We start from the raw sequence: 25,901 nt of genomic DNA, 5'->3' as shown, positions 1-25,901 counted from the left end.
GGATTGATTTAAGTTATAAAAGCTAGTTAGAAATAAGCCTAAACTCAGACTGAGCTTTCATAATTAATAATAAGTCTCTATGTCATGATTTGGGGGCTGGTAGTCCAATAAAGTCTGCTACAAACATACCTAAACTACTTTGAGATTCCATCTTACACCTGTCAGAATGGCTAAGATCAATAAATAAAGTGACAACTCATGCTGGTGAGGATGTGGAGCAAGAGAACACTCCTCCATTACTGGTGGGAGTGCAAACTTGTACAGCCACTATAGAAATGAATCTACCTCAAGATCCAGCTACACCACGCTTGGGCATACACCCAAAGGATGCTCCATCCTACCACAAGGATGCTTGTTCAACTATATTCATTGCAGCTCTATTCATAATAGCCAGAAACTGGAAACAACCTAGATGTCCCTCTACTGAAGAATGGATAAAGAAAATGTGGTACATTTACAAAATGGAATATACCCAGCAGTTAGAAAATGCCATCATGAAATTTGCAGGCAAATGGATTGAACTAGAAAAAAATCATCCTGAGTGAGGTAACCCAAACCCAGAAAGACAAACATGGTATGTATCCACTTATAAGTGGATTTTAGCTGCTAAGTAAATGATAATCAAGGTACAGTCCACAGACAGAAAGAGGCTAAGTAACAGTGATGTCTCTGGGGGTGGAGGGCGAGACACATAGATCTTTCTGGGAATGGGAAATAGAATAGATTTTGCAGGTGGACTCAGGGAGAGTGGGGATAGGAATTGCAGGGATCAAGTGTGGGGGAGTGGAGGGAGAGAGTACTGGGAGAGATGACTGGGATTGGAGGGCATTTGAGGGATGATGTGGAAACCTAGTGCAATGGAAGCTCCCTGGAATCTACAAGGGTGATCCTACTAATGGAGGATACAGAGCCTGAACTCTCTATCTTCTATAACCAGACAAGGCTTCCAGTGGAGGATCTGGGACACCAACTTATCCACAAAACCTTCAGCCTACAATTGTCCTGTCTGAAAAATATGTTGGGGCAATGGTAGCGCAGAACTTGTGGGAGTAACCAACCAATTATTGGTCTAATTTGAGGCCCATACCGTGAAAGGGAGCCCATGTCTGACACTACCTGGATGACCAGGCACCAGAAAGTGGATAGCCCAGAGACCTGACTGTCTAAAAAATAAATCAATGAAATGATTCCTAATGATGTTCTGCTGCACTTACAGATCAGTGCCTAGTGCAGTCATCATCAGAAAGCCTGCTCCCTGCAGTTGAAGGGAATGGATATAGAGACGCACATCCAAACTTTTAGGTGGAGAGAAAGGACATGTTGGAGGTCCATTAGGTCCCACCCCTTGGAGATTGGGAACTCCATGGAAGAGGGGAAAGAGGAATTTTGGTAGCCAGAGGAGTAGAGGACACAGGGAGAGCATGGCCAGTAGAATCAACTAACCCAGGGCTCATAGAACTCACAGAGCCTGCATGGGTCTTCTATGTCCTCTACATATATATTATGGTTATTGACTTGGTGTTTGAGGAGGACTCCTGACAGTGGGAATGGGTCTGGTGTGTATGACTTCTTTGCCTGCTCTTGGGACTCTTTTCCTCCTACTGTATTGCTTCATCCAGCCTTGATGTGAGAGTTTGTCACGGTTTGTTAGGCAGTGTTCAGTTGATGTCCCTGGGAGGGCTGCTCTTTTCTGGGCGTAGATGATGGGGGTTGGGGGATTGGATCTAGGGAAGAGGTGAAGTGTGGGGAACTGGGAGTAGTGGAGGGAGGGGAAGCTGCAGTTGGGATGTATTGCATAAGAATAATTTAAATTTTTTAAAAGAAATACTATTTTAGAAACAACAACAAATATAGAGTTTTTCTCTGTTTTGTTCAATGTTAAATTTTAAGTATTTGGCACACAGTCCATGCTTAACTAATATTTGCTGAATAAATGTAGATGTAGCTTTAATTATTCATTTCCATTAAAAATGGAAAGTGAAGACTTCCTCTCATAGAAGATAAATTCCCCACCAATGTCCTATATTGGATAGATAAAATTGGCTCACTGGAAGAGAAGAGATTTGGGAGTAAAGATAAATGATACAAATTGCTGAGCTGGCTGGAAGATTTAGAAAAAGAACTGGTTACAGTGGTATAGATATGGCTCAAGGACAATTCCCAAAGAATAAATTCAAAACTTTTCAGTATTTGAACATGTTGGTTGGAAACATTTTCGGTTTGATTTGGTTTGGACAGTTCACTGCCAGCTGTAAATCCAATGGAACAATGCCATGTAAGCTTAATAGACACAATTGTCAGAAGGTGTTTAGAAATCCAAAAAGTTAAAAGCAGCAAGTGTTTTGTTTGCAATGGGTGAGAGTGACACTATAAGACCTCCTTCTTAGACATGTGGTCACTCAAACCATGGAGACATTGTGGTGACTGGTAAAATTCACTTGGGCAAACACCATGGCAGAACCAGCCATCAGATCCCCGTGTTTTTACCCTGGAACTGTGACAGGCAATGTGGATCAGATACATGATATCTGAACTATTTTACCAAAAGATAAAAAAAAAGTATGTCTGACTGCAGACTGAGCAGATCCTTTGTAAAATTAAATGCAAGAAGTAGTAGCTGAAGAATTTTCCTCCTCAGAAAAGTAACATCTGAAGGGATTTCTCAAGTGGTGACCAGCTTAACTTCCATCCACTCTGAGCAAAACCTGTTAGAAGTACAATCTAGTCACAAAGGAAGACTTTAACAGCTCTCCATGGAATCTAGAAGTTAACAGTCTGAACTAGTACTTTGTTTTTCAGAGACCTCTGTCAAGAACACTGACCACAGAGCACAAGGTGGAGCTAACCTCACTCTCACAGTCTTCTGCTCCACTCTCCCACCAAGCCCAGAATTTTTCATTCCATTCCAGGGTTTCCAGAATACCTGAGACAGCCAGTTGACTGGGGAGTAGTTCAACCAGCTGAAGGCCTTGACAGAAGATTTTCTATACTGGCTGGGAGCCAAGGGCCAGGGGTCTGATAAGGAAGCTCTTACAGTAAACAGGGCTCCTTTGCATAGAAATGCCCGAGGATCTGCATGAGCTTCTGCCAATAAGACCCTCATCTGCTTCTTGCGAATCTTCAATGCATGTACTCCACTTTTCTAACACAAGTATCCTAGGCACCAGCACTGAGGTAAGAAGGAAAGAGATGGGTAGCCTAGTGGGAGATGGAGCCCTCCACTTGGGTATTCTTCCTGGCAGATGTCTACTTAGAATTCACGTTGCACATACTGGTCAGTTTGTGTGTGGTGCAACAATGGTTGAGGTTGTAGTTTTCAGGAAAGGTTCTCCTTGCTGCCCTCAGGACCTCCACAGAACAAGGAATGCCAACGTGAATAAAAACCAGGGCAGTAAAGTCAAGTCTGTAGACATCAAGCCATGATTCTAGCCTTTGTTTCACTTTTCTCAGGAGCTAGGAGGCTGGGGTCGTGTCTCTCTTTTATCTTTTCCTGTACTAACCTAAACATTCTTATTTAATCTTTGTCTTCCTGCTAATGGGATCATCTGACTGCTCATTAAGGAAGCCTGGTATTATTTCAAACAACAGTGGTTCTCACTGTGAACCTTTAGGGTAAGGATGCCTGAAGGGATGGCTGTGAATGTTCTAAGTAACCAAATTTTCCCAGAAACTTGTCAGCTTCCTTGCTGGAGATGATACAGATGCCTCTACTTCACAAATTCCATTCTCCATCAGGATCTGTATTACCTTCCACCCTGGCTTCTAGACGTATAACTGTAGCTAAATCTCATTAAAGATTAGTTGAAAAGTTAGACATAGTAGCACAGGCCTGTAATGTCACTCAGGAAGGCTGATGCAGGAGGGTCATGACTTGGAAGACAGTCTAGGCTATATAGTGAGTTCCAGACTAGTATGGGCAACTTAGTAAGACTGTCTCAAAAAAGAAAAATTGAAAATTGACTAGATTTAAAGTTTTATATATGTGTAAAGATAGGTGATAGATTCATATGTAGATGCACATGTGCATATGTGTGTGTGTGTGTGTGTGTGTGTGTGTGTGTGTGTGTGTGTGTGTGTGTAATAATACTAGGAAGAAGACCATCAGAGGAGAAAGAAGTCTTCCTGGAGGGAGGGAAAAAAAAAGAAAAGAGCAATAGGATATGTGCGACATAAAAGCAGAAGAGTAGCTACTGGAGGGAGGAAGGAGACCAGCAGGAGGGAGGCAGGATGATGGGGGAGTAAAGTGAAGGAAATTTCAACAAAAACAAAATGTATATGAAAAGGCCATAATGAAACCCATTACTTTGTATGTTAATTTTAAAAGAACACTTTAAGAATGTCATGGACAGACAGGCAGATAGAAGGGTTACTGAGGTAGCTGTGGCTTGTTCTGCTTCTCTGATCTTCCAGCATTCACCCCAATACCTGGCTTCAGATTTGTTTTTATTAATAAGAACTTTTAAGATTCATGCTACATCTGGTGCCCAACATTCGTGGTACAAATTCAAGAAAAAGCCTCTTGCCTGTGGCCTTGCAGACCCAAGCTCAGACCTGAGCTACACTCAGCCAGTTGTGGTGGCACACTGGTTGGATTTACTGAAGTAGGAGGATCCCAAGTTTGAGGCCAACCTAGGAGAAGCTTCGCCTGGGGCTGAGCCACAAACAGTGGTGGGACCAGGGAGGCAGTGGCTGCTGCTCCGAGTTGCTGGCTTCTTCTCATCGTGTTGGTGACTGCAATGATGCTGCTACCTGGGACAAAGGGTTTACCGCTGCTTGTTCAGAGAAGAATTGCCAGGAACATCGTGTTACAAGAAGTCTTCAACAAAGGTCAGTTTGGAAAAGTTTGGCAAGACAGATGGTGGGGAGAAATTGCTGTGAAGATTTTCTCTTCTAAAGAAGAACATTCATGGTTCCCAGAGACAGACATTTATCAGACTATGATTGCTCCAAACCACAGGAGAGGAAAAAAAAAAGTCTTCAGAGAACCAATGACCATGCCTAACACTAACAGCGACTTTGAAATCTTCAAAAGGATGATGGGACCCCACAACAATGATTCCACATGGACTATGATAAAGCCATTAAGCTTATTAACACCATGGAAAGATCAGCTCTGGACTACAAACTGCTCAGGACAATTTTGAAATTGCTAGCTGAGACGATCAAGCCTGACAAACTACTTAAACAAGGACTTGAGACAAGCCCTGCACTTTCTCATTATGCAGTGACTGGACAAATGATACAGGACTTGACAATTAACCCCAAAATTTTCTTTTCAGGATCCCCTAAAGATGTCTTCACCCCCAGAAAGCAGGAAGTAATTTTAAGAAAATGACACCCACATTCCCAAGAGGTGGGATGGGAGGTTTTTGGTCATTTAATGAGTTTTGGATATTGTCATTGTTTACAATGGTTGGTTACAAGTTGTTAATTGTTAATGGTCAGGAAAAAAGCTGAACATGGATATTAGATTAAGAGGTTTTGTTTTAAAAAAAGGAAAAAGAAAGAAGAGAATATAGATATGAGGTAGATCATTGACTCTACTCTGAGAAAAAAAAGATAAAGAAATAATAGGATAAATGGGTAGATCACTGAATCTACTCTAAAAAGAAAAAGGAGAAGATATAAAAATGACAAAAGGTAGATTACTGAATCTATTATGAAAAAAAGAGAATATAAATATAATAAGATAAAAAGGGAGATTATTGAATCTACTTTTAAAAAGGAATTACTTGTTTTAAATAGGATAAGTAATGATCCTTTTCTTGTCTGAGTTTATCAAATGTTACTGGACTGGACATTGTTAATATATATAATGGAGTTTTTATCTGAATCTGTCAAATGTTAGTGGACTAGACATCGTTAATGTAATTCTTGACTGTATATATTGTATATACTTATTGGATAGTTTTTCTTGTATTAGTTATAAGCTTTTTTGAAAAATTTTAGGCAAAAAAGGGGAAGTGTGGTGGTATTGTGTTACCCAAAATATTGTGCACCCTAATAAACTTATCTGGGATCAGAGAACAGAACAGCCACTAGATACAAAGGCTAGAAAATGGTGGCACTCACGCCTTTAATCCTAGCATTCCAGAGGTAGAAATCCCTCTGGATCTCTGTGAGTTCAAGGCCACACTGGAAACAGCCAGGCATGGTGACACATGCCTTTAATCCCAGAAAGTGAGTCTTTAATCCCAGGAAGTAAGGGCAGAAAGCAGAAAGGTTTATAAGGTGTGAGGACCAGGAACTAGCCTGGTTAAGCTTTCAGCTTTTGAGAAGCAGTTCAGTTGAGATCCATTTGGATGAGGACACAGAGGCTTCCAGTCTGAGGAAACGGGATCAGCTGAGGAACTGGTGAGGTGAGGAAGCTGTGGCTTGTTCTGTTTCTCTGATCTTCCAGCTTTAACCTAATACCTGGCTTCAGATTTGTTTTTATTAATAAGAACTTTTAAGATTCATGCTACAGGTTATTGATATAGCTTAGTGGTACAAAACTTGACTAACATGTGAGAGGCCTTGAGTTCAATCCCAAAACAGTCCACCACATGAAAGTAAAACAGTATTGCAAAAATAATGCCTTCCAAAAGAACATTGTAAATTGGTGTTAAACTGATTCTTAAAGACACAAAGGATATAAGGGTGATTATCCCCATCTCCATCAAAACTACTTAGCCCCAGTTTCTGGGGAGGGAAAAAGCCTGAGCTCATTTGATTCTTACTGTTATGGGACAGTCACTAACATTCTACCCCTTTGCAGTTGTAAAAAATAACCATCTCTGTCCACTCAAAAAGCATGGTCTAACTATTATACCAGGAGACACTATGTGTGTGTACATGTAACTTCTAGATAAATCAAAATATACACACATCATTTTATGACAAAAGAGACTCCGATGATGACTAATAGAGTGGACATGCAAATACAAAAAGTCACTTTAAATACAATATGCCACTGACCTGAGAAAGATATGGAATGTCTTTCTGCTCAACTCCAAATTCCTGAATTCACAAAAAGAGGGGGAAAGCATACATATAACTGTAGGGAGTATTAATAAAAAATTAACAGATATGCTATTGTGTATACATAAAAGAGAAAGAACCTCAAGAATATATCTTTCTGGATTAAAAAAATGACCAGGCAAACATATGTCATGTACATTTGAGCACAAAATTATACTTAACCTAAGGATAGATTCTAAAAGAAAAGGCCTGCCTGTATTGAGTCTTTGATACTTGGGGAAGAGCTAAATTACATATTAGCTAACATGCAAATGTGTTATTTCAAGTAGAAGTCAGCCACTATTCATACTGTTGTTCTTCTTATTGATAATTTATGTTTATTATCTTTGATTTTTAGATATTTTCCTGTCAGTTGTCTAGGACTGATTCACCTTGTTTGGCTTGGATTACTCTGAGCATGAGGGAAAACATAGGCTTACCTTTGCTATTATTTCTTTCTCTCACTCACCACAGACCTGTTTTGTCTATTGCCAAGTGCCTGGAAAGATTTATGTCATATATATTTTGATCAAGTTTTGAAATTACTGCTGATAGTAGAATAAAGGTGATACTAAACTAATAAAGAAAGCAACAGAAAATCCTTGAATATAAATGAATTTCTAACCTCTGCAACCTTTAGAAATTCTGTCAGTTTGGCTGTTCTTCCAAGAAATTTGATGTAAATATCCAAACTTTCCTTGCATTGGTTCTTCCTCATGTTAAAATAATTGTCTAAAAATAGAAATAATAGATAACACGAGAGAAAAGCGAGAACTGCATTAATTTATCTTAATGTATAATGTACTGGTGTTTTATTATTTTAAAATACATAGCCTTCAACAATTTCCTATTTTGGATCTACAACAAATATAAATCTAAATATAGAAACTAAAGAAAAAATTTTTACAAATAAATTATACTTGACCAAAATTTCTTTTAAAAATAATTTAACTTTTAAAAAAGAAGTTTTAACTTGCCTAAAAGATTAAGGATCCCTTCATTATAAGCTGAAAAAAGACGAAGAGAATCTTTAAAGAGTAGTATAAAAGCAGACTGTATGATCCCATTAGTTAGTTGGTCAGGATTTGCCTAAAAAAGAAAGAATTATCTAATTACCACAACAGTTTAAGATGATTCTTCCTCCCGGATACAGTTAACTATTCCACTTATTAATTTTCTTAAAACTCTTACATTAAAATTAAGAAGAGCATCAAATTGGGTTTGAATGACTGGAAGTGTGTTTAGAAGCTCATTGGTATTCATAGTTCTCATCACACCATGTGTCCTACAAAAGATAAAGGAATATCATAAATATCAGCAATTAAGAGTTTGAGAAGCACTATGACATACGTATTTTAAAATAGAGATGTGTTGTTTTGTGAAAATTTCAAAGTCAACTACACATGTTCAGTGTTTACTTACAAATTAGTGATATTTACTGACCCTCTCTTGATTTTTGTGATGTCGGATGAGATCATTCTGTATGCGAGCGACTTTTCGTTCAGGTATCTGCTATATCGTCTGATGAATGTTGACATAGTATAGCCTAAAAATGAGGTATGTTATTTCCAAATCAATGATATTATTTGCAATATGTTAACAAATGTGACAACTTCAGTCCACTTCACCTGTATACTTCAATAGCCTTGAAGTATAAAAGCTAGACATTATTTCATTAATCTGACAATTCTCAAACATTCTGTTAAAGATTATTTTTTACTTCTTTAAACCACTTTTGATGTGTTGATGGTGACATTATCGAACAGAAGAAATAATTGAATTGTATGAGCTTCTTTCATGCGTTCAATAAAAACTATTGTAAATTCTTACCATTTCTTTACTGTCCCAGTCTGCTCCTACCACCTCTCCTCAACTTTCATGCCCTCAGCAAATAATCCTACCCCATACTTCACAGAGAAACCAGGAAAAGACCTTAGTAGAATGTTAACTTCTAGCTTCTCAGCCTTCAAATGTACCGTGATTTATTTATTCATCCAATTTATTAATTCACTGAACAGTTAGTCGTTGAGTACCTACTACAAGTCAGGTCTTGTTCTAGGTGCTGAAAGTTCAAAAAGTTCAGCTCTTATGCACTTCTGATGTGAACTGACAAAAGGTAATGATCCCAAAACAAAATGACACAGCTAGTGAGAAGTGGACTAAAGAAAACTCAAACAGGGAAGTAGCATAAAGAAAAGGATGTGGGACAATTTTTGGTAGACTGGATATAAGGCTTCATTGAGCAAAGTCCATTAATAAGCTAGTAAGTGCTCAAATTTGTGTCAATGAATTAAGGGATTATTTACCTCCAAAAAATTCTCACCACATCACATCCTTAATAACTTAGAAGCATTTTCTTAACAAGGAATAGTTTTCAGATCTTTTCCTTCTTTGTCGAGTAGAAATATTTCCATCAAAGACTCTTCTTGGTGGGCATAGTGGTGCTCACCTTTAATCCCAGAACCCAGGAGAGAGAGGCAGACAGATCTCTGTGAGTTCAAGGCCAGCCTGGTCTACAGAGTGAGTTCCAGAACGGCCAGGGCTGTTACACAGAGAAACCTTGTCTCGAAAAAAAAACAAAAACAAAAACAAAAACAAACAAACAAACAAAGACTCATCTCACCTTCTATGACACTTTTATCCAGGAAGTTGTGTAAAGTAAACAAAGAACTTCGAGAGGCAAGATGTTGAATAAAACGCTGTCAAACATAATGTACCAAATTTAGTTTTTGTATCCAGATGAATTTCATTAATGATTTTAATTAAATGTTTTGCCCTCAAGACTTTCTGTCTAACCACCTCTCTCTTTTGGTTTTTTGATTCATTCTAAATTGCAGAACAATACAAAAATAATGATATATCTGTGTATCTCACTAACTAGAAATACCAGCTGTTTTTTTTTTTCTGTATCCACCTCAAGGTTAATTTTATAAGAGAAATGAAACAACCGAATGTGGTGATGCACACCTTTAATTCTAGCATTCGAGAGGTGCTGAATTTAAAGGTGCAGGTGGATCTCTATGAGTTAAAGACCAGCCTGTTTACATAGTGATTTCCAGGCCAGCCAAGGGCTTCATAGTGAAGACTCTGTCTCAACCCTCCCCACAAAAGAAGAATGGAACATTACAGTTAAATTGCCTTTGACCCATCCTCAAGATCTGTTTCTTTTTCCTCCTAGATACAAATATAGTATCATAATTTTAAACAGTCTTTGCAATCTATTTTCTTAGAATTTCATATGCATGTCTTCCATGGACAAATATTATGCATATTTTAAAAATTTACCTAAATAGGGCCTGTAAGACAGCTCAGTGGGTAAAGGAATTTGGCATCAATCCTGATAACCTGAATTTGATTCCTTGAACCCACATGGTGAAAAGAGAACCAATTCTCAAAAGCTATCTTCTCACCTCCATCTGTGCACTGTTCGTATTGTACATACTATAATATATATAATATGTAAATATATATAAAACGGTTGTCTAAATGGTATTGTTCATTAAATATCATTCTAAAATTTGTTTTTAGGCAAGCAAGATGGCTCTGTGGGTAAAGGCACTTATTGCCAATTCTGACCATGCACATACACAATAAATAGTAAATGTAAAAAAAATTAAAATTTTTTTCTATATTAGAATTGTTTTTGAAATCCAGCATTCTTAGTAAACATCACATTTGATTTAATACTAAATATGTTGTAATATGCTCATTATATTGCCTTTTTCTATAATTATATGTTCTTATGATTAGCTTTATGATGTCTGTCCTATCAAAATGCTATAAAAACAGCCACCTACATTTTATTTAGCTTTAAATTTAATGCTGAATATTTCATCTTTGAGGAAATGATTTTATATATGTGGTAAGATAAGGATGTCATTCTATTTTTTAGTATTCACTTGGGTTAGTAGATTTTATTTAAAATTGACCCCTCCATAATTTCCTCACATTTTTAGTGCTACTAATCTCTTTTGTAAGTATGGTTCTTGTTCTGAGATATCGATTATGATACATATGTATGTTTTACTTTAGAGATACTATCCTGTGTAGTTACCATTACTTTATACTAAATATCAAATTACAACCAATTTCTAAATATTAATTTTAATCCAAGACTTACTGAAATTATGAATTTTAAGTAGAAAAAAATAATTTAATGTTATGGACTATTTCAGCTGTTCTGTGGAGTTAAAATATGTATATGGAAAGAAATAGGCAGGTGAGCATATAATACCATCAGGTGTCCAGTCTTTCTCAAAAAGTAAAGCAGTTATGCAGTAATACATTTGTGGGAAGGGGGTCCCAGTCTAAATAATCTGAAGAGGGCTGGAGAGATGGCTAAGCAGCTAAGCACACTGGTTGCTCCTGCAGAGAACTCAGGTTCAATTCCCAGCACCTACATGGTGGCTTACAACCATCTGTGACTCCAGTTCCAGGGAATCCAACACCCTTTCTGGCTTCTGTGGGCACTATATGCATGTGGTACAGTGTGGTGATATTCCCCAATATATCATGCACCCTAATAAATTTATCTGGGGTCAGAACAGAACAGCCATTAGATATAGAGGCCAAAAAATGGTGGCACACATGCCTTTAATCCTATCACTTGTGAAACAGAGATCCATTTGGATCTCTGTGAGTTCAAGGCCACACTGGAAACAGCCAGGCGTGGTAACAAGAGCCTTTAATCCCAGGAAGTAATAGCAGAAAGGTATATAAGGTGTGAGGACCAGGAACTAGAGCCTGGTTAAGCTTTTAGGCTTCTAGCAGCAGTTCAGCTGAGACACATTTGGATGAGGACACAGAGGCTTCCAGTCTGAGGAAATAGGATCAGCTGAGGAACTAGTGAGTTGAGGTAGCTGTGGCTTGTTCTGCTTCTCTGATCTTCCAGCTTTAACACAATACCTGGCTCTGGGTTTTATTTTATTAATAAGACTCTTTAAGATTCATGCTACAGTACAGAGACATACATTCAGGCCAAACACTTACACATAAAGAAAGAAAACTGAATAATCTGAAGAGTAATCTAAATATTCAATGTCCGCTCTATTATGTACCTTATTACCAGTGGTTATTTTAGCAGTGGATAAGTGGTATATTTCCAAGAATACTGATTTCAAAGGTACAATCATAATTGAAAGAAAAAATGTGATTAACTTATTTTACCTTCCACTAATAGAAGTAAAAGGTAGTGAGACCTTTTACAAAAACATTTTGCAGTTGTCTGTTTATGGTTCTTTGTAATAGAAGGAAACACTGCACATGAACGACACTAACCTCATTTCCATTAACCATGAGGTGATGTATGGTGACCAGGGCTTTGAAGACAACCACCCAGCTGCTGCTCCTAGCTTTTGCAGAAAGGACATTAGCCAGATGTTCAACACTCATATTTGTTTGGTTTATGTACTGTAGTAGACCTAATCAGAGATGGTTAAAGCATTAAAATACAGGTTGAGAAATAATTTTCAATTCACTTTATATTGCTAACCTTTTTTTTTTTTTTTTTTTTTTTTTTTGGTTTTTCGAGACAGGGTTTCTCTGTGTAGCTTTGCGCCTCTCCTGGAACTCACTTGGTAGCCCACGCTGGCCTCGAACTCACAGAGATCCGCCTGGCTCTGCCTCCCGAGTGCTGGGATTAAAGGCGTGCGCCACCACCGCCCGGCTATTGCTAACCTTTTTATTTTACTATTTCATGCACTCATATTCATTTTCTCTGTTTCTCTGTTTCTCTGTCTCTGTCTCTGTCTCTGTCTCTGTCTCTGTCTCTGTCTCTCTCTCTCTCTCTCTCTCTCTCTCTCTCTCTCTCTCGTGTGTGTGTGTGTGTGTGTGTGTGTGTGTGTGTGTGTGTGTGTGTGTGTGTGTGTGTTTCTGTCTCTATATCTATCTATCTCTCATTTGGAGTGGGTTAATATATATTTCCCTAGAATTCATTATCTGGCCTGCCCATAGTAATATATACACATAAATACATGTATATTTTTGTTAATGTCATTACAAGCAAAAATAGGAAATGAGACTCTTCTAAGAAGCTAGAGGTTTTGGTGTTTTGTTTTGTTATTGAGACAGCATCTCATGTATATGATAGACTAGTTTCAAATTCACTATGTACCTAATAATTCACTCCTGATCCTTCTGCCTCTACCTCTGAGTTCTGGAATTACAATTGTGCTCCACCATGCTGGATTTATGCCAGTATATGCTGGGTATATGATGCTGAGAATCAAACCTGGGGTTTCATAACACTAGAAAAGCACTCTACCAACTGAGATACATCCTCAGTCAGAAGTTGACATTCTAATTCTATCATCTTATGTCACTAGTCTAAGTTATTTAAATACTTTTTAGTACTCTAGAATTTGGTATTAAAAAGTCATTGGTGCTGGGCCTTCTGGCACATGTCCGTGATCCTAATACTAGAGAGGCCGAGGCAGGAGAATTGGAACAAGTTGGAGGATAGACGGGGCTACAAACAAGATTCTGCCTCAAAATACCAAAACCCAAGCCCAAAACAAAACAGAAACAAACCCTCAAGTGGTTCTTCTCTGCTTAGTGGAAGGTATGAGCAGTGATCTGGGGCTTTCCCTCATGGGGTGTTGAGGGGCTGGGGAAAAGAAGGAAAGGGTCTCTGGTAGAGGTGGCAGCCTCCTACTCACTGGCCAGATGCTTTGGCTCTGGTTCCATGGGCTCATCGGTGGTCGCCCCAAGGGCAGCCTTGGACACAGATGATCCCATGTTCAAGTTGGAGTCTCCGAAAGACTGTTACCACAAGAATGACTGCACAACAGAGATGGCTGTGGTGTCTGTTCCCTCTTCTTCCCGACCAGCGGGGACCAGCACCCTGGGCAAAGGACCAACAGTCCCTGCAGGTGACTGTTACTAGATGACGGTTCCTTTGTGTCACATGACAGAGTTCCAGCATTATGAGGTAGATTTTGAATTTGTAGAGCACCATATTTAAACTTGTAAAGCACAGGGATTCTGGAAGAATGCCAGGAAAGATGGCTACTAGGCCTGAAAGGGTAGTATGGGGGTATTTGTTTGAGCTCTGAGGACAGGCTCTGGACTTGTAGCTAGCATCTCAGCAGAAGTGGAGAGTTAACGACAAAGTAAGCAGACAGAATTCAACTGCTGCTAACAATAATTTTTCTTCTGTATGCTCACATCTAGTTACTCCCACACAGAATATGTTGCATATCCAATAACTCTCTTTTAAATATTTCATTACTCTTCACGTTGTGGTTATATTTTTCCATTAAACCTTTGAAGATATTCACAGTAATTATAATAACTGCTTTAAAAGTGTTTGTGGGGCTGGCGAGATGACTCAGCCATTCAGAGCACTGATTGCTCTTCCAGAGGACCTGTGCTCAATTCCCAGTCATGGTGGCTCTCAACTGTAAAGTACCAAGGGATCCATTATGAATTTCTGGCCTCATTGGGCACAACAGGTGCATGATGCACAGACTTACATTTAGGCAAACACACACATAAAATAAAGATAAATAAAATCTCAAAAAAATTAAATGTTCATTTGCTAATTCTATCATTTTTGATATTTTTGTATGTTTTGATTAATGTAATTTTTTCCTTATGTATAATCACATTTTTCTGCTTCTTCCTATACCTACTAGTTTTGATTTTGATGGCAAATAATGCTAATTTTGCTTTTTAGAAGCAAAATGTGCTGTCTTGGACAGTTCATAGGTGTGGAATCATAAATATATGACCCTTTGTGACCAGCATTTTCACTGAGAAAAATATATTTAAAGCACTCGGGAGGCAGAGGCAGGCAGATCTTTGTGAGTTTGAGGACAGCCTGGTCTCCAAAGCAAGTTCCAGGAAAGGCGCAAAGCTACACAGAGAAACGCTGTCTCGACAAAACAAAAAACAAAAAACACACACAAAAAAAAAGATCATTTACGCTGTAGCAGGTAGTACTTCATTTAAACTTTTTAATATTTAATTTAATATTCTGCTTCCTGCATAGATCATAAAATTTGTGTTTCATTCATCTACTAATGGACATTTGGTCTGTTTTGCCTTTGAACTCTTGATTAATGTGCACATATTTGTTTGACTACTACTCACTTTCAGTCTTTTGTCTATTTTAATTTAATTTATTTATTTATATTTTTGAGGTGCTGGGGATACAATCCAGGGCCTTGCACATAGTAGACAATTGTTCTACTGTTAAGCTACCCTAACCCCCAGACTATGAATTGATTCTTGTCTCTTTATTCATAAGTTATAAGATGCCTATATATTATGGATTCATGGCCCCTGAGATATATAATTTTCATTTCCATTTTTGATTGCTTTTTCACTTTCTTGATAGTGATTATTAAAATAAGAGTTTATTTGATAAAACCCAATTTATCCATTTTCCTTGTTACTTATGCTTTTAGTGCTGTATTCTTTGCCTAATTCAATGTTATGAACATACATTCTTATTTTTGCAGGAGTTTTACAGTTTTAATGCATATATGTAAGTCTATGATACATCTAAAATTTTACATTTATTTATTATGTACACAGACACACACATGCATACCATGGTGCACTTGTGGAGCTCAAAAGATAATTTATAGGAGCCTTATATATGTCATATATATATGAGCCTTATATATGCCATATATATACATATATATATATATATATATATATATATATATTCTACAGTCAAAGCGGTGCCTAAGTAATTTTTTATTTTACCATAAATGGATGCAGTTTTATTTTCAGATTAATCATTATTAACATATAGACCTACTGCTGATTTTTGTGTCTTAGTTTTAAATCCTGCTCTTCATGTTTTTACTTAATGTAGTGTGTGTGTGTGTGTGTGTGTGTGTGTGTGTGTAGGCACAAGAGTGCTGTAGTATCTATGTGGAGCTCAGAAGAAAACTTATGGAAGCCAATTTTCTTTTTCTGTCATGTTTTTTCCTAGGCTTTAACTCGGGGCATCAGGCTTAGTTGGTGGCAGGCACCTTTATTCATTGAACCATGCTTCTGGCTTGTGCAACTTTAAAGAGCTCATTTATTAACTCTAATAGTTTGGTGTGGTAGAACACAGCTATAATCCCAGCACTCAAGAGGCAAAGGCAGGAGGATGATGAGTTTGAGGACAACCTGGGCTATAAACTGAGTTATAGGACAGCCTAGGCTATGTATCAAGACATAAATAATATATAAACAAAGAACATGGTTTTGTACCTTTTCCAGTTCTTAGAAGTTCTTATTTATCTTTCTTTTTCCCAATTTTCATGGTTAGAATCTCCAATATAATGTTGGTAGAAGTGGCAGGAATAGATGGCTTTGTCTTGATACTGATTTTATTCAGAAAGCATTCAGCATTTTTTTTTTAAAAATCACGGAGTATGTTGTTAGTTGTGGGTTATTCATATATAACCTTTGTCTGGTTGAGGAAGTTCCTTCTCTTTCTTGTATGTTTAATGTTTTCTTTATAATAATGTGTTGCCTTTGGTTAAATGCACTTATATCATGTGACATTTTTTCCTGGAGAAATGTGAGTAAATATCTACTCACTTCAGATAGCAATGACTCAAAGGCAGATGCATCACCAAAAGCTCACTGCAGCATGGATGGTGGCTCATGAAAATTGGAAACCTAGAACTCACTGCACAACTTGAAGCCAGCTCAAAAGGTTGGAGAGGGTCTCTTTTGGGCACATCAATTTGTCTAAGAGTATTTCTCATCAGTCCTTACTGCTTATATATGCTTGAGTTCAGAGGGGCCTGGTGAATCTGATCAGTTTTAGAGACTTCCTGAAAGTACTGAGTTATTTAGTTCATGTGTCTTAATGTCTTTCCCTGCAGTATTAAATGTCTCACCTCACCTTAGAACATCCTAAGTTTTAAGCTTCCCTCCAAGGTGAAAGATTTTATCTCAGAGGAAATTGCTATACATCATTTTATCCTGCATGTCTTGAATTAACCCTGTAATTTTGTTCTTTTTCCCTCCTCCTTGTTATTATTGTCATCTTTCTTTTCTTGACAGTTTTACTCTGCAGCCCAGACTTGCCTGAAACTAGTGATAAACTACTTGCTTCAGCATCCTAAATACTAGGATTGTAGATGTGAGCCACCACACCTGGCTCTGCACACACACACACACACACACACACACACACACACACACACACACACACACACACATTTGTTGAACTAGCTACACATGCTTAGGAAAAGTCCACTTTGATCATGTGGTACAATTATTTTTGTACTCTGACAAGTTAGGTTTGCTAGTAGTTTGTTAAAAACTTTTGCATCTATATTCACGAAGAATATTGGCATTTGGCTTTTTGGTTTCGATGTCAGAGTAGTACTGATGAGTTGAGTAGTTTTGAAGATTGTTTATATTCCTGATTTGGAAGAATTTGTGAAGGATTGATATTAGTTCAAATACTTGGAAAATTTTAACAATTAAACTGTGTGGTCCTGGGCTTTCCATGGTGTGTGGGAAATTTTACAATTGCCAAATTGATCTGTTTACTTCCTGCAGGTCTTATTTAGACTTTTCATTTCTTGTTGGGTAAGTTTCAGTGTTTAGTGTTTTTCTAAAGATTTATTTCATTTTTTATCTAATTTAGTAGAATACAGAGATTCATAGTTTGCTTTAATAATCCTTTCCATTTTTTGCAAGCTTGACAGTTTACCATTTCATTCTCAATTTTAGGAATTTGAATCTCTTTTTTTAAATGGTCAGAATGACTTAAAAATTGTTGGTTTTGTGGATGTTTTAAGAAAATGGACTTTAGTTTGATTTTTTTTATTGATTTTCCCTATTTTTCTATGTCATTTATTATCACTCTAACCCTTATTATAACCTTTCCTCTTCTCACACTGAGTTTAATTTGATCTTTATTTTCCAATTCCTTAAAACTTAGATGGTTGGTTTCAAATCATGTCTCTTTTTAAATTACACTTTTAGAACTATAAAATTTCCCCTGAGACATCACTTATGCTGCATTTCATAAGTTAATTATAGAATAGTGTGTTTATATTAATTTATCTCAAAATATTTTGCTACTTTCCCTTATGATTTTTCTTTGACCTAATAGGTATTAAGAATGTTTATAATTTTCATAAATTTGTGAACTTCTAAATGTCCTTAATTATTTCTTTTTCAGTTGTAGTTAGAGAACATACATTTTATTATTTCAATTATTTCAATTGACTGAGGCTTGTCATATGGTCTAACATATGATCTAACCTGAACAGTGCTCCATAACATTTGAGAAGAATGTGTATTTTGCTGTTGGATCATCTTACAAGTTGTCTGTTAGGTTAAATTATTCCATTTCCTTACTGATCTTCTACCTGGTCATATGTACTATTGAAAACAGAATTTTGAAGTTCAGAAGTAGTTGTTTTTTTAATTGTCCCCTTCTCCTTTGATTGAGTCAAGATTTTTGCTTCATGGACTTTGGGCTCTGTGGTTAGGCATTTATATTGCTTACATCCTCCTGACAAACTAGCCAGTTTAACTTTATGCAATGCTCTCATTTTCTCTACTTTTAAAATATATACATTGTGTAAAACATTAGTTTGGCCATTCCAACTCTCATGATTGTTGTTTGTATTTTATTTTTCCAGTCTTTTACTCAGACTATTTGAACGTAAGTGTCTACCCAGGGAACAGCATAGAGTTGGATCATGCTTTTTAAGCCATTTTTAACAATCTCTTCACTTTGACTGGATTAATTTATTTTTATTTAATGCAGTCTGAGAGCCACCATGTGGTTGCTGGGAGTTGAACTCAGGACTCAGGTAGATCACTGAATCTACACTGAAGAAAAAGGGGAAGATATAAAAATAACAAAAGGTAGACTACTGAATGTATTATGAAAAGAAAAAAGAGAGAATATGGATATGAAAAATTAAAAGGGAGATTATGGAATCTACTTTTAAAAAGGAATTACTTGTTTTAAATAAGTAATGAAAAATTTTTGTCTGAATTTATCAAATGTTACTGGACTGGACATTGTTATATATTAATGGAGTTTTTATCTGAATCTGTCAAATGTTAATGGACTAGACATCGTAAATGTAATCTTGACTGTGTATATTTGACATAATTTTTCTTGTATTAGTTATAAGCTTTTTTTAATTTTAGACAAAAAGAGGGGAAATGTGGTATTGTGTTTCCCAAAATATTGTGTACCTTAATAAACTTATCTGGGGTCAGAGAACAGAAAAGCCACTAGTTAGGCAGTGATAGCACACGATTTTAATCCTAGCATTCCAGAGGCAGAAATCCATGAGTTCAAGGATACAGACAGGCATGGTGACTCATCACGCCTTTAATCCCAGAAAGCAAGCCTTTAATCCCAGGGAGTGTTGGTAGAAAGCAGAAAGGTATATAAGGCGTGAGGATCAGAAACTAGAAGCATTTGGCTGGTTAAGCTTTCAGGTTTCTAGCAGCAGTTCAGCTGAAAGCCATTGGGATGAGGACACAGAAGCTTCCAGTCTGAGGAAACAAGATCAGCTGAGAAGTTGGCCAGGTGAGGTTAGCTGTGGCTTGTTCTGTCTGTCTGATCTTCCAGCATTGACCCCAATAACTGGCCTCGGGTTTGATTTTATTAATAAGATTCTTTAAGATTCATGCTACAGCAGTCCCCAATAACTTAGGATTTAGTTCCAATATTTTGGTCTGTTTTTTATAACTGTTGACCTTTTCTCCTTCATTACTGCTTTCTTTTGTGCTATATAGGTATTTTGTTCTGTATCATTTTAACTCTGTTTCTTGACTATACTTTCAAAATAGTTCCTTTTTCACTTGGGAACTATAATTAACAACTTAGAATAACTTATTTATGTGCTTATGTGTATATGTATGTGTGTGGTATATGCACATGTGAGGAGAGGTTTCTCATGCCTGTCACATGATATCAGGTGTCCTGCTCTATTACTCTATGCCTTATTCTGTAGAGAGAGGTTTTGTCACTGAACCTGAAGCCAGGCTAGTGAGCAACAAGCCTGAGTGATCCTCCAGGGTCTGCTTACCTCAGTACTGGGGTTACAGGTTTGTGTAGGACCACTCCCAGCTTGGTACTGGAATCTGAACTTTATGATTGCACACTAAGTACTCTTTTTGGTTTTGTTTTTATTTGTTTGTTTGTTTTTGAGACAGGGTTTCTTTGTGTAGACCTGGCTGTCCTGGAACTCGCCCTATTAGACCTCAAACTCACAGAGATCTGCCTGCCTGACTCTTGAGTGCTGGGATTAAAGGCATGCACCACCTTCTTTTGGCCACTAAGTACTCTTAACTTCTGAATCATCTCTCTCAATCTCCTCCTTTAGCTTTGATTCAAATATCATTTCAATGGTATTACAAAAATTGTTCAAATATATCTCTATTCCACGCCTCACTTTTTTTGCTGTTATTGTTATACATAAAATTACATATTTTGTATGTATGTATACATATAGTAAATGTCCATAAACACATTCTCTAATTATTTCTTTATGTAGCTGTTTTCTGAGTAGGAGAAAAACATGTCATGAACTTAGTAGGGACACCTGATTGACATAACTCAGAAGTCCTGGACTTAAGCAGTCCTCCTCAGCCTCTCAAGTAGTTGGGACTACAAGTGTGGACAATCATATCTAGCTCTCTAATTTTATTTCTGGGAATATCTTCTAATCTTCATTTTGGAAGAATAATTTTCCTAAATATAAAATTCTTCATTGATATTTTTCCCCCAGTACATGTACCATCCCACTGCATCCTGGCCTCTGTAGTTTCTGATGACAATTGATCTGTGAGTATTTACTGAGGGTCCCTTGTATATGATACATCATTTTCCCTTTTGACACTTTTGATACTCTTTCATTGTGTTTAAGTATTTTGAATGTCTAGATGAAGATCCCTTTTGATATATTTTACTTGGAATTCTTTTATTATTTATTTACGTTTCTTGAATGCATGTATTCATAGCTTTCCTCAAATTTGGAAAGTTTTCATTTTTCTTATGCCTTTCTTCTTCTCTTACCTAGAACTCCCATTATGTGCATGTTGCTATAATTAATGGTATCTCAGAGGTTGCTGGGGCTCTGTTTGTATTTATTTGTTGTTTTATCTTCAGCACAGTGGCTGTGCCTTAATCCACTGCTATTTCAGCCAGCAATTGCGACTCTGCAGTTACCAGCCTGCTTCTCTGCCAGTGGTCTACCCACTCAGGCCACAACCTGGTGGGAATTCTTTTCCCACAGGCACTGGCTCTGCCACTGCCACTAAGGGTTGTAGGCAGAGTTTTCCTGTCCCAACTGCCTGCTCCCAAATAACTGGCAGCCACTTCCCAAATAACTGACTTGGAGACTTAATATAAATTATAAATGCCCAGCCAACAGCTCAGGCTTTTACTAGCTAACTTGTGGTGATATTTTATTTGTGCACCCCAATAAAGCTTATCTGGGAATCAGAGGAAAAAGCCAGCCACTATATTAAATATAGAAGTCAGGCGGTGGTAGCACATACCTTTAATCCTAGCATTCGGGAGGCAGAGATTTACCCAGATCTCTGTGAGTTCAAGGCCACACTGGGAATAGAGCCAGGCATGGTGGCACATGCCTTTATTCCCAGTGCTAGTTAACCATAGAGGTTTGGAGGTCTGGACAGGCAGACAGGAGTGATAGAGCTGGACGGAAAGAGGAAAGTGATGTAGCTAGGAGGAGAGAGGAAGTAAGAGGGCAGAGACAGAAGGTATATAGGTGTGAGTATACAGGAAGTAGCTCTCTCTGGAGGCTGAGGAGTTGATAAAGTGAGGTTGTCTGTGGCTTGTCCTATTCCTCTGATCTCTCAGTTTTCACCCCCAATATCTAGCTCTAGTTTTTTTTTATTAATAAGACCATTTAGCAATTTGTGTTACACTAACTCTTACATTTAAATTCTTATCTATGCTTTGCCATGTGGCTCATAGCTTGTTACCTCATTTTCTACACATCATGCTTCCTTGGTGGCTGGCTAACCTCTCCCCTGACTCCGTCCTTCTTCTTCTCATCATTCTTGTACTTTGGTTAGCCTGCCTGTAATTCTTGCCTGGCTACCAGCCAATCAGCTTTTTATTAAACCAATCTGAGTGACAAAAAGATTATTCCACAGAATTTCCCCCTTTTTATCTAACTAAAAAGGAAGGTTTTAACTTTAACATAGCAGATTATATCAACAAAAACAGTTATTAAGTAGGAATTAGTTACAATATCAAGTCCATTTTTAAAAAAAATTATTTTATAATTAATTTAATTTTACATATCAGCCACAGATTCCTCTGTCCTCCCTCCTCCAACCCCCCAGCCTTCCCCCCAATCCACCCTCCATTTCCACCTCCTCCAAGGCAAGGTCTCCCTTGGGGAGTCAGCCCAGCCTGGTAGATTCAGTTGAGGCAGGTCCAGTCCCCTCCTCCCTACACCAAGGCTGAGATAAGTGTCGCAGCATAGGCCCTAGGTTCCAAAAAGCCAGCTCATGCACCAAGGACAGGTCGCGGTTCCACTGCCTGGGGACCTCCTAAACAGTTCAAGCTAATCAACTGTCTCACTTATCCAAAGGGCCTGGTCCAGTTCCATGGGGGCTCCTCAGCTATTGGTTCACAGTTCACGTGTTTCCACTAGTTCGACTCAGAGATACCATCTTACACTCGTCAGAATGGCTAAGATGAAAAACACTGAAGACAGCTTATGTTGGAGAGGATGTGGAGCAAGGGGAACACTCCTCCACTGTTGATTGGAATGCAAGCTTGTACAGCCACTTTGAAAATCAATATGGCACTTTCTTAGAAAATTGGGAATCAACCTCCCTCAAGACTCAACTATACCACTCTTGGGCATATACCCAAGGAATGCTCTATTATATCACAAGGGCACATACCTAACTATGTTCATAGCAGCATTATTTGTAATAGCCAGAACCTGGAAACAGCCTAGATGACCCTCAACTGAAGAATGGATAAATAAAATGTGGTACATATACACAGTGGAGTACTACTCAGCAGAGAAAAACAATGACATCATGAGGTTTGAAGGCAAATGGATGGAACTAGAAAATATCATCCTGAGTAAGGTAACCCAGACTCGGAAAGACAAAGATGGTATGTACTCACTCATAAGTGGATACTAGATGTAAAGCAAAGGATAACCAGACTGCAACTCACAACTCCAGGGAGGCTACCTAGTAAAGAGGACCCTAAGAAAGACACAGGGATTGCCCAATGACAGAGAAATGGATGAGATCTACATGAGCAAACTGGGGGTTGGAGGTAATGGAGGGCAAAGAGAGCTTAGGGGAGCGGGAGGTACCAGCTGGATCAGGAACAGAGTGGGAGAATAAGCAAAGAGATTCCATGATAAATGAAGACCCCATGAGAATAGGAAGCAGAGTGCTAGAGAGGTCCCCAGAAATCCACAAAGATACCTCCACTGTATACTACTGGCAATGGTTGAGAGAGTGCCTGAGCTGACCTACTCTGGTGATCGGATGGCCGAACACCCTAACTGTCATGACAGAACTCTCATCCAGTGACTGATGGAAGCAGATGCAGAGATCCATGGCCAAGCCCCAGGTGGAGCTCCAGGAAGCCAATTGTCGAGAGAGAGAGAGAGGAGGGATTGTATGAGCAAGAGATATTGAGACCGTGATTGGAAAAAGCACAGGGACAAATAGCCAAACTAGTGGAATCCAGTCCATTTATATTTGACAAAATTAGAGAAAATATTCTATTATTTATCTTGTTTTTGTGACTCCAAAGTTTTGTACCTAATTTACCTTCTATCATAACTAGGGAAAACTATAACTCTCTAGTCTTCAACTCCATCAAAGACCCCAGAAGGATGAAATGTTACCTAATGACATAGACATCAGGCTTCCTGAACAGTCACCCAAAGTTCCTTTGCAATGTTGAGGCATCCAGCTATGGCCTACAGGCCTAGCATAGCTGACAGACTTTCCTGAGAAGCAGGGAATTCTGAATGACCTACTTTGTTTTGGCAATGTTCGGCAGTCGCCTTTCTTGTGTCCTGATGGTCCGGTTTGGACAATAACTGTCAGCAATTGAGGCAAGTGCAGTTTCTTTGCCTACATGGCTAGCTTTTGCCATAAAGAAAACAAACTCCATATGGAGTTTCTTCGATGCCCATCGTCTTCTCTGGAGTAGATTGGTGCTGACAGGAGCAGACATGTCTCACTGTCATGAAAAGCCTTAGGTTATTGAAGTGTTTGAAGACCATCTATCTATCTAAATATATCTGTGTAAGAGCTTCAAAACATACCTAACATGACTATAAGTTTGTCTAGTATAGATGACTAACTAATCTGTATTTTTTAATTATACATTACATTTTTTAAGATTTATTTTTTATTATGTATACAGTGTTCTGTGTTTGCCTGCAGGCCAGAAGAGGGCACCAGATCTCATTACAGATGGTTGTGAGCCACCATGTGGTTGCTGGGAATTGAACTCAGGACCCCTGGAAGAGCAGCCAGTGCTCTTAACCACTGAGCCATCTCTCCAACTATACATTACATTTTTGAATGAGTTTCATAAGCACAATACCTTAAACAAGAGTAGAGATACACATACAGTATAAAGAAATTAACTTTAAATTTGTATCAATAAACAAGAATCCATACCAATGTAAAATATTTAAGGTTAATAGTTGTTTTTTGGATTAACATAGGTTTAATAACCTACCCTTTTATTCTATCATTTCTATATCCCCCTTTTTCTTTTCAGAAAGATGTCTTTGAATCTAATCTCCTTTGTTCAGCTTTTTTCCTGACCATTACCAATAGTAACTTGTAACCAACCCTCCCTTAAATGATAACAAACATCCATAACAACTTTTTGGGGAATGTGGGCATAGTTTTCTAGACTACTTCCTGTTGTTTGGGGGCATTTACATCTTTTGGGGAATCTTGAGAAAATTTGGGTAATAATGAAGTTCCAGCTGGAGTAGTGTATGAGGCTGGGCCATCTCAGCCAGCAGCCTTGAAGATGTTTTGGATGTAGAATTTTGAGGAGACTGTAACAGAGGCATTTTGAAATACTGGATCACCTGTTTGGTCCCCTTTCTCTGAAAATACATAAACTTTTAAAGGTAACACACATATCTGCATCAATACAAGTATAGATTTTGCATTGTACACAAGTCAGCCAATAATGATTTTTTGTTTTATGTTTGAGCAGCTGTTGGGAGTGCTGTGGCTGGCATGAGACTGTGAGACTAAAAAGCTGCATTTGGCTCCATTTTTATATGTTAGAACCTTTTTTTAAAGATTTTTCATGTCTTATGTGGATCTACTCCAGGTGGGGGGTGCCATTTGTAGTTTTCCTTTCTGGCAGCTTCCCAAATAACTGACTCAGAGACTTAATGTAAATTATAAATGCTCAACCAATAGCCCAGGCTTGTTACTAGCTAACTCTTACGTTTAAATTAACCCATATTTCTTATCTATGCTTTTCTATGTGGCTCATAGCTTGTTACCTCATTTTCTACACATCCTGCTTCCTTGATGACTGGCTGGCATCTCACCTGACTCCACCCTTCTTCTTCCCATCATTCTCCTACTTTGGTTGTCCTGCCTATAATTCCTGGCTACCAGCCAATCAGCTTTTATTAAACCAATGCAATTAGCAAATCTTCACAGTGTACAAAAGGATTATTCCATAGCAAAAGGTAGCTTTAATTAAATCTCTCTATCATTCTATTTATAAATAAAACTCGAGACTCAAAGGCTGGGGTGAAAACCTGCTAGCTCAGAGAGGTTGAATAGCACATAGCTAACCTTCTCTCCTTGTTGGCATCTCCCAAAAAACCCATCCTTTTGATCCACCAAAACAGAACAAGCCTCACCACTCAAAATCCCTCCCTACTACTTCTGGTGCACCT

At 38.0% G+C, this 25,901-nt stretch overlaps 1 protein-coding gene across 6 annotated transcripts in view; it reads right to left on the bottom strand.

Moving 5' to 3' along the window:
* Brcc3 (BRCA1/BRCA2-containing complex subunit 3) overlaps window positions 1-25,901 on the bottom strand; it is a 117,852-nt gene that overhangs the window by 40,335 nt on the left and 51,616 nt on the right. For all 6 annotated transcript variants that reach the window (XR_008219383.1, XR_008219392.1, XM_052742832.1 and 3 more), the window contains exons 2-8: window positions 12,277-12,419; window positions 9,623-9,698; window positions 8,443-8,545; window positions 8,191-8,284; window positions 7,977-8,088; window positions 7,625-7,731; window positions 6,958-6,999 (exon numbers count right to left, since the gene is read on the bottom strand). Coding sequence is in view for 4 of the 6 variants with exons in the window: in XM_052742832.1 (XP_052598792.1) it covers window positions 6,958-6,999; window positions 7,625-7,731; window positions 7,977-8,088; window positions 8,191-8,284; window positions 8,443-8,545; window positions 9,623-9,698; window positions 12,277-12,390 (648 nt within the window). In the remaining 2 variants the exon portion in view is untranslated. The remainder of the gene's footprint in view (window positions 1-6,957; window positions 7,000-7,624; window positions 7,732-7,976; window positions 8,089-8,190; window positions 8,285-8,442; window positions 8,546-9,622; window positions 9,699-12,276; window positions 12,420-25,901) is intronic.

This window comes from Peromyscus californicus, unplaced genomic scaffold (assembly GCF_007827085.1).
Source record: "Peromyscus californicus insignis strain IS unplaced genomic scaffold, ASM782708v3 Scaffold_10__1_contigs__length_136768540, whole genome shotgun sequence".
Lineage (NCBI taxonomy): Eukaryota > Metazoa > Chordata > Mammalia > Rodentia > Cricetidae > Peromyscus > Peromyscus californicus.
The sequence above is the reverse complement of the archived record's forward strand: the minus strand, read 5'-3'. Positions and strand labels throughout refer to the sequence as shown.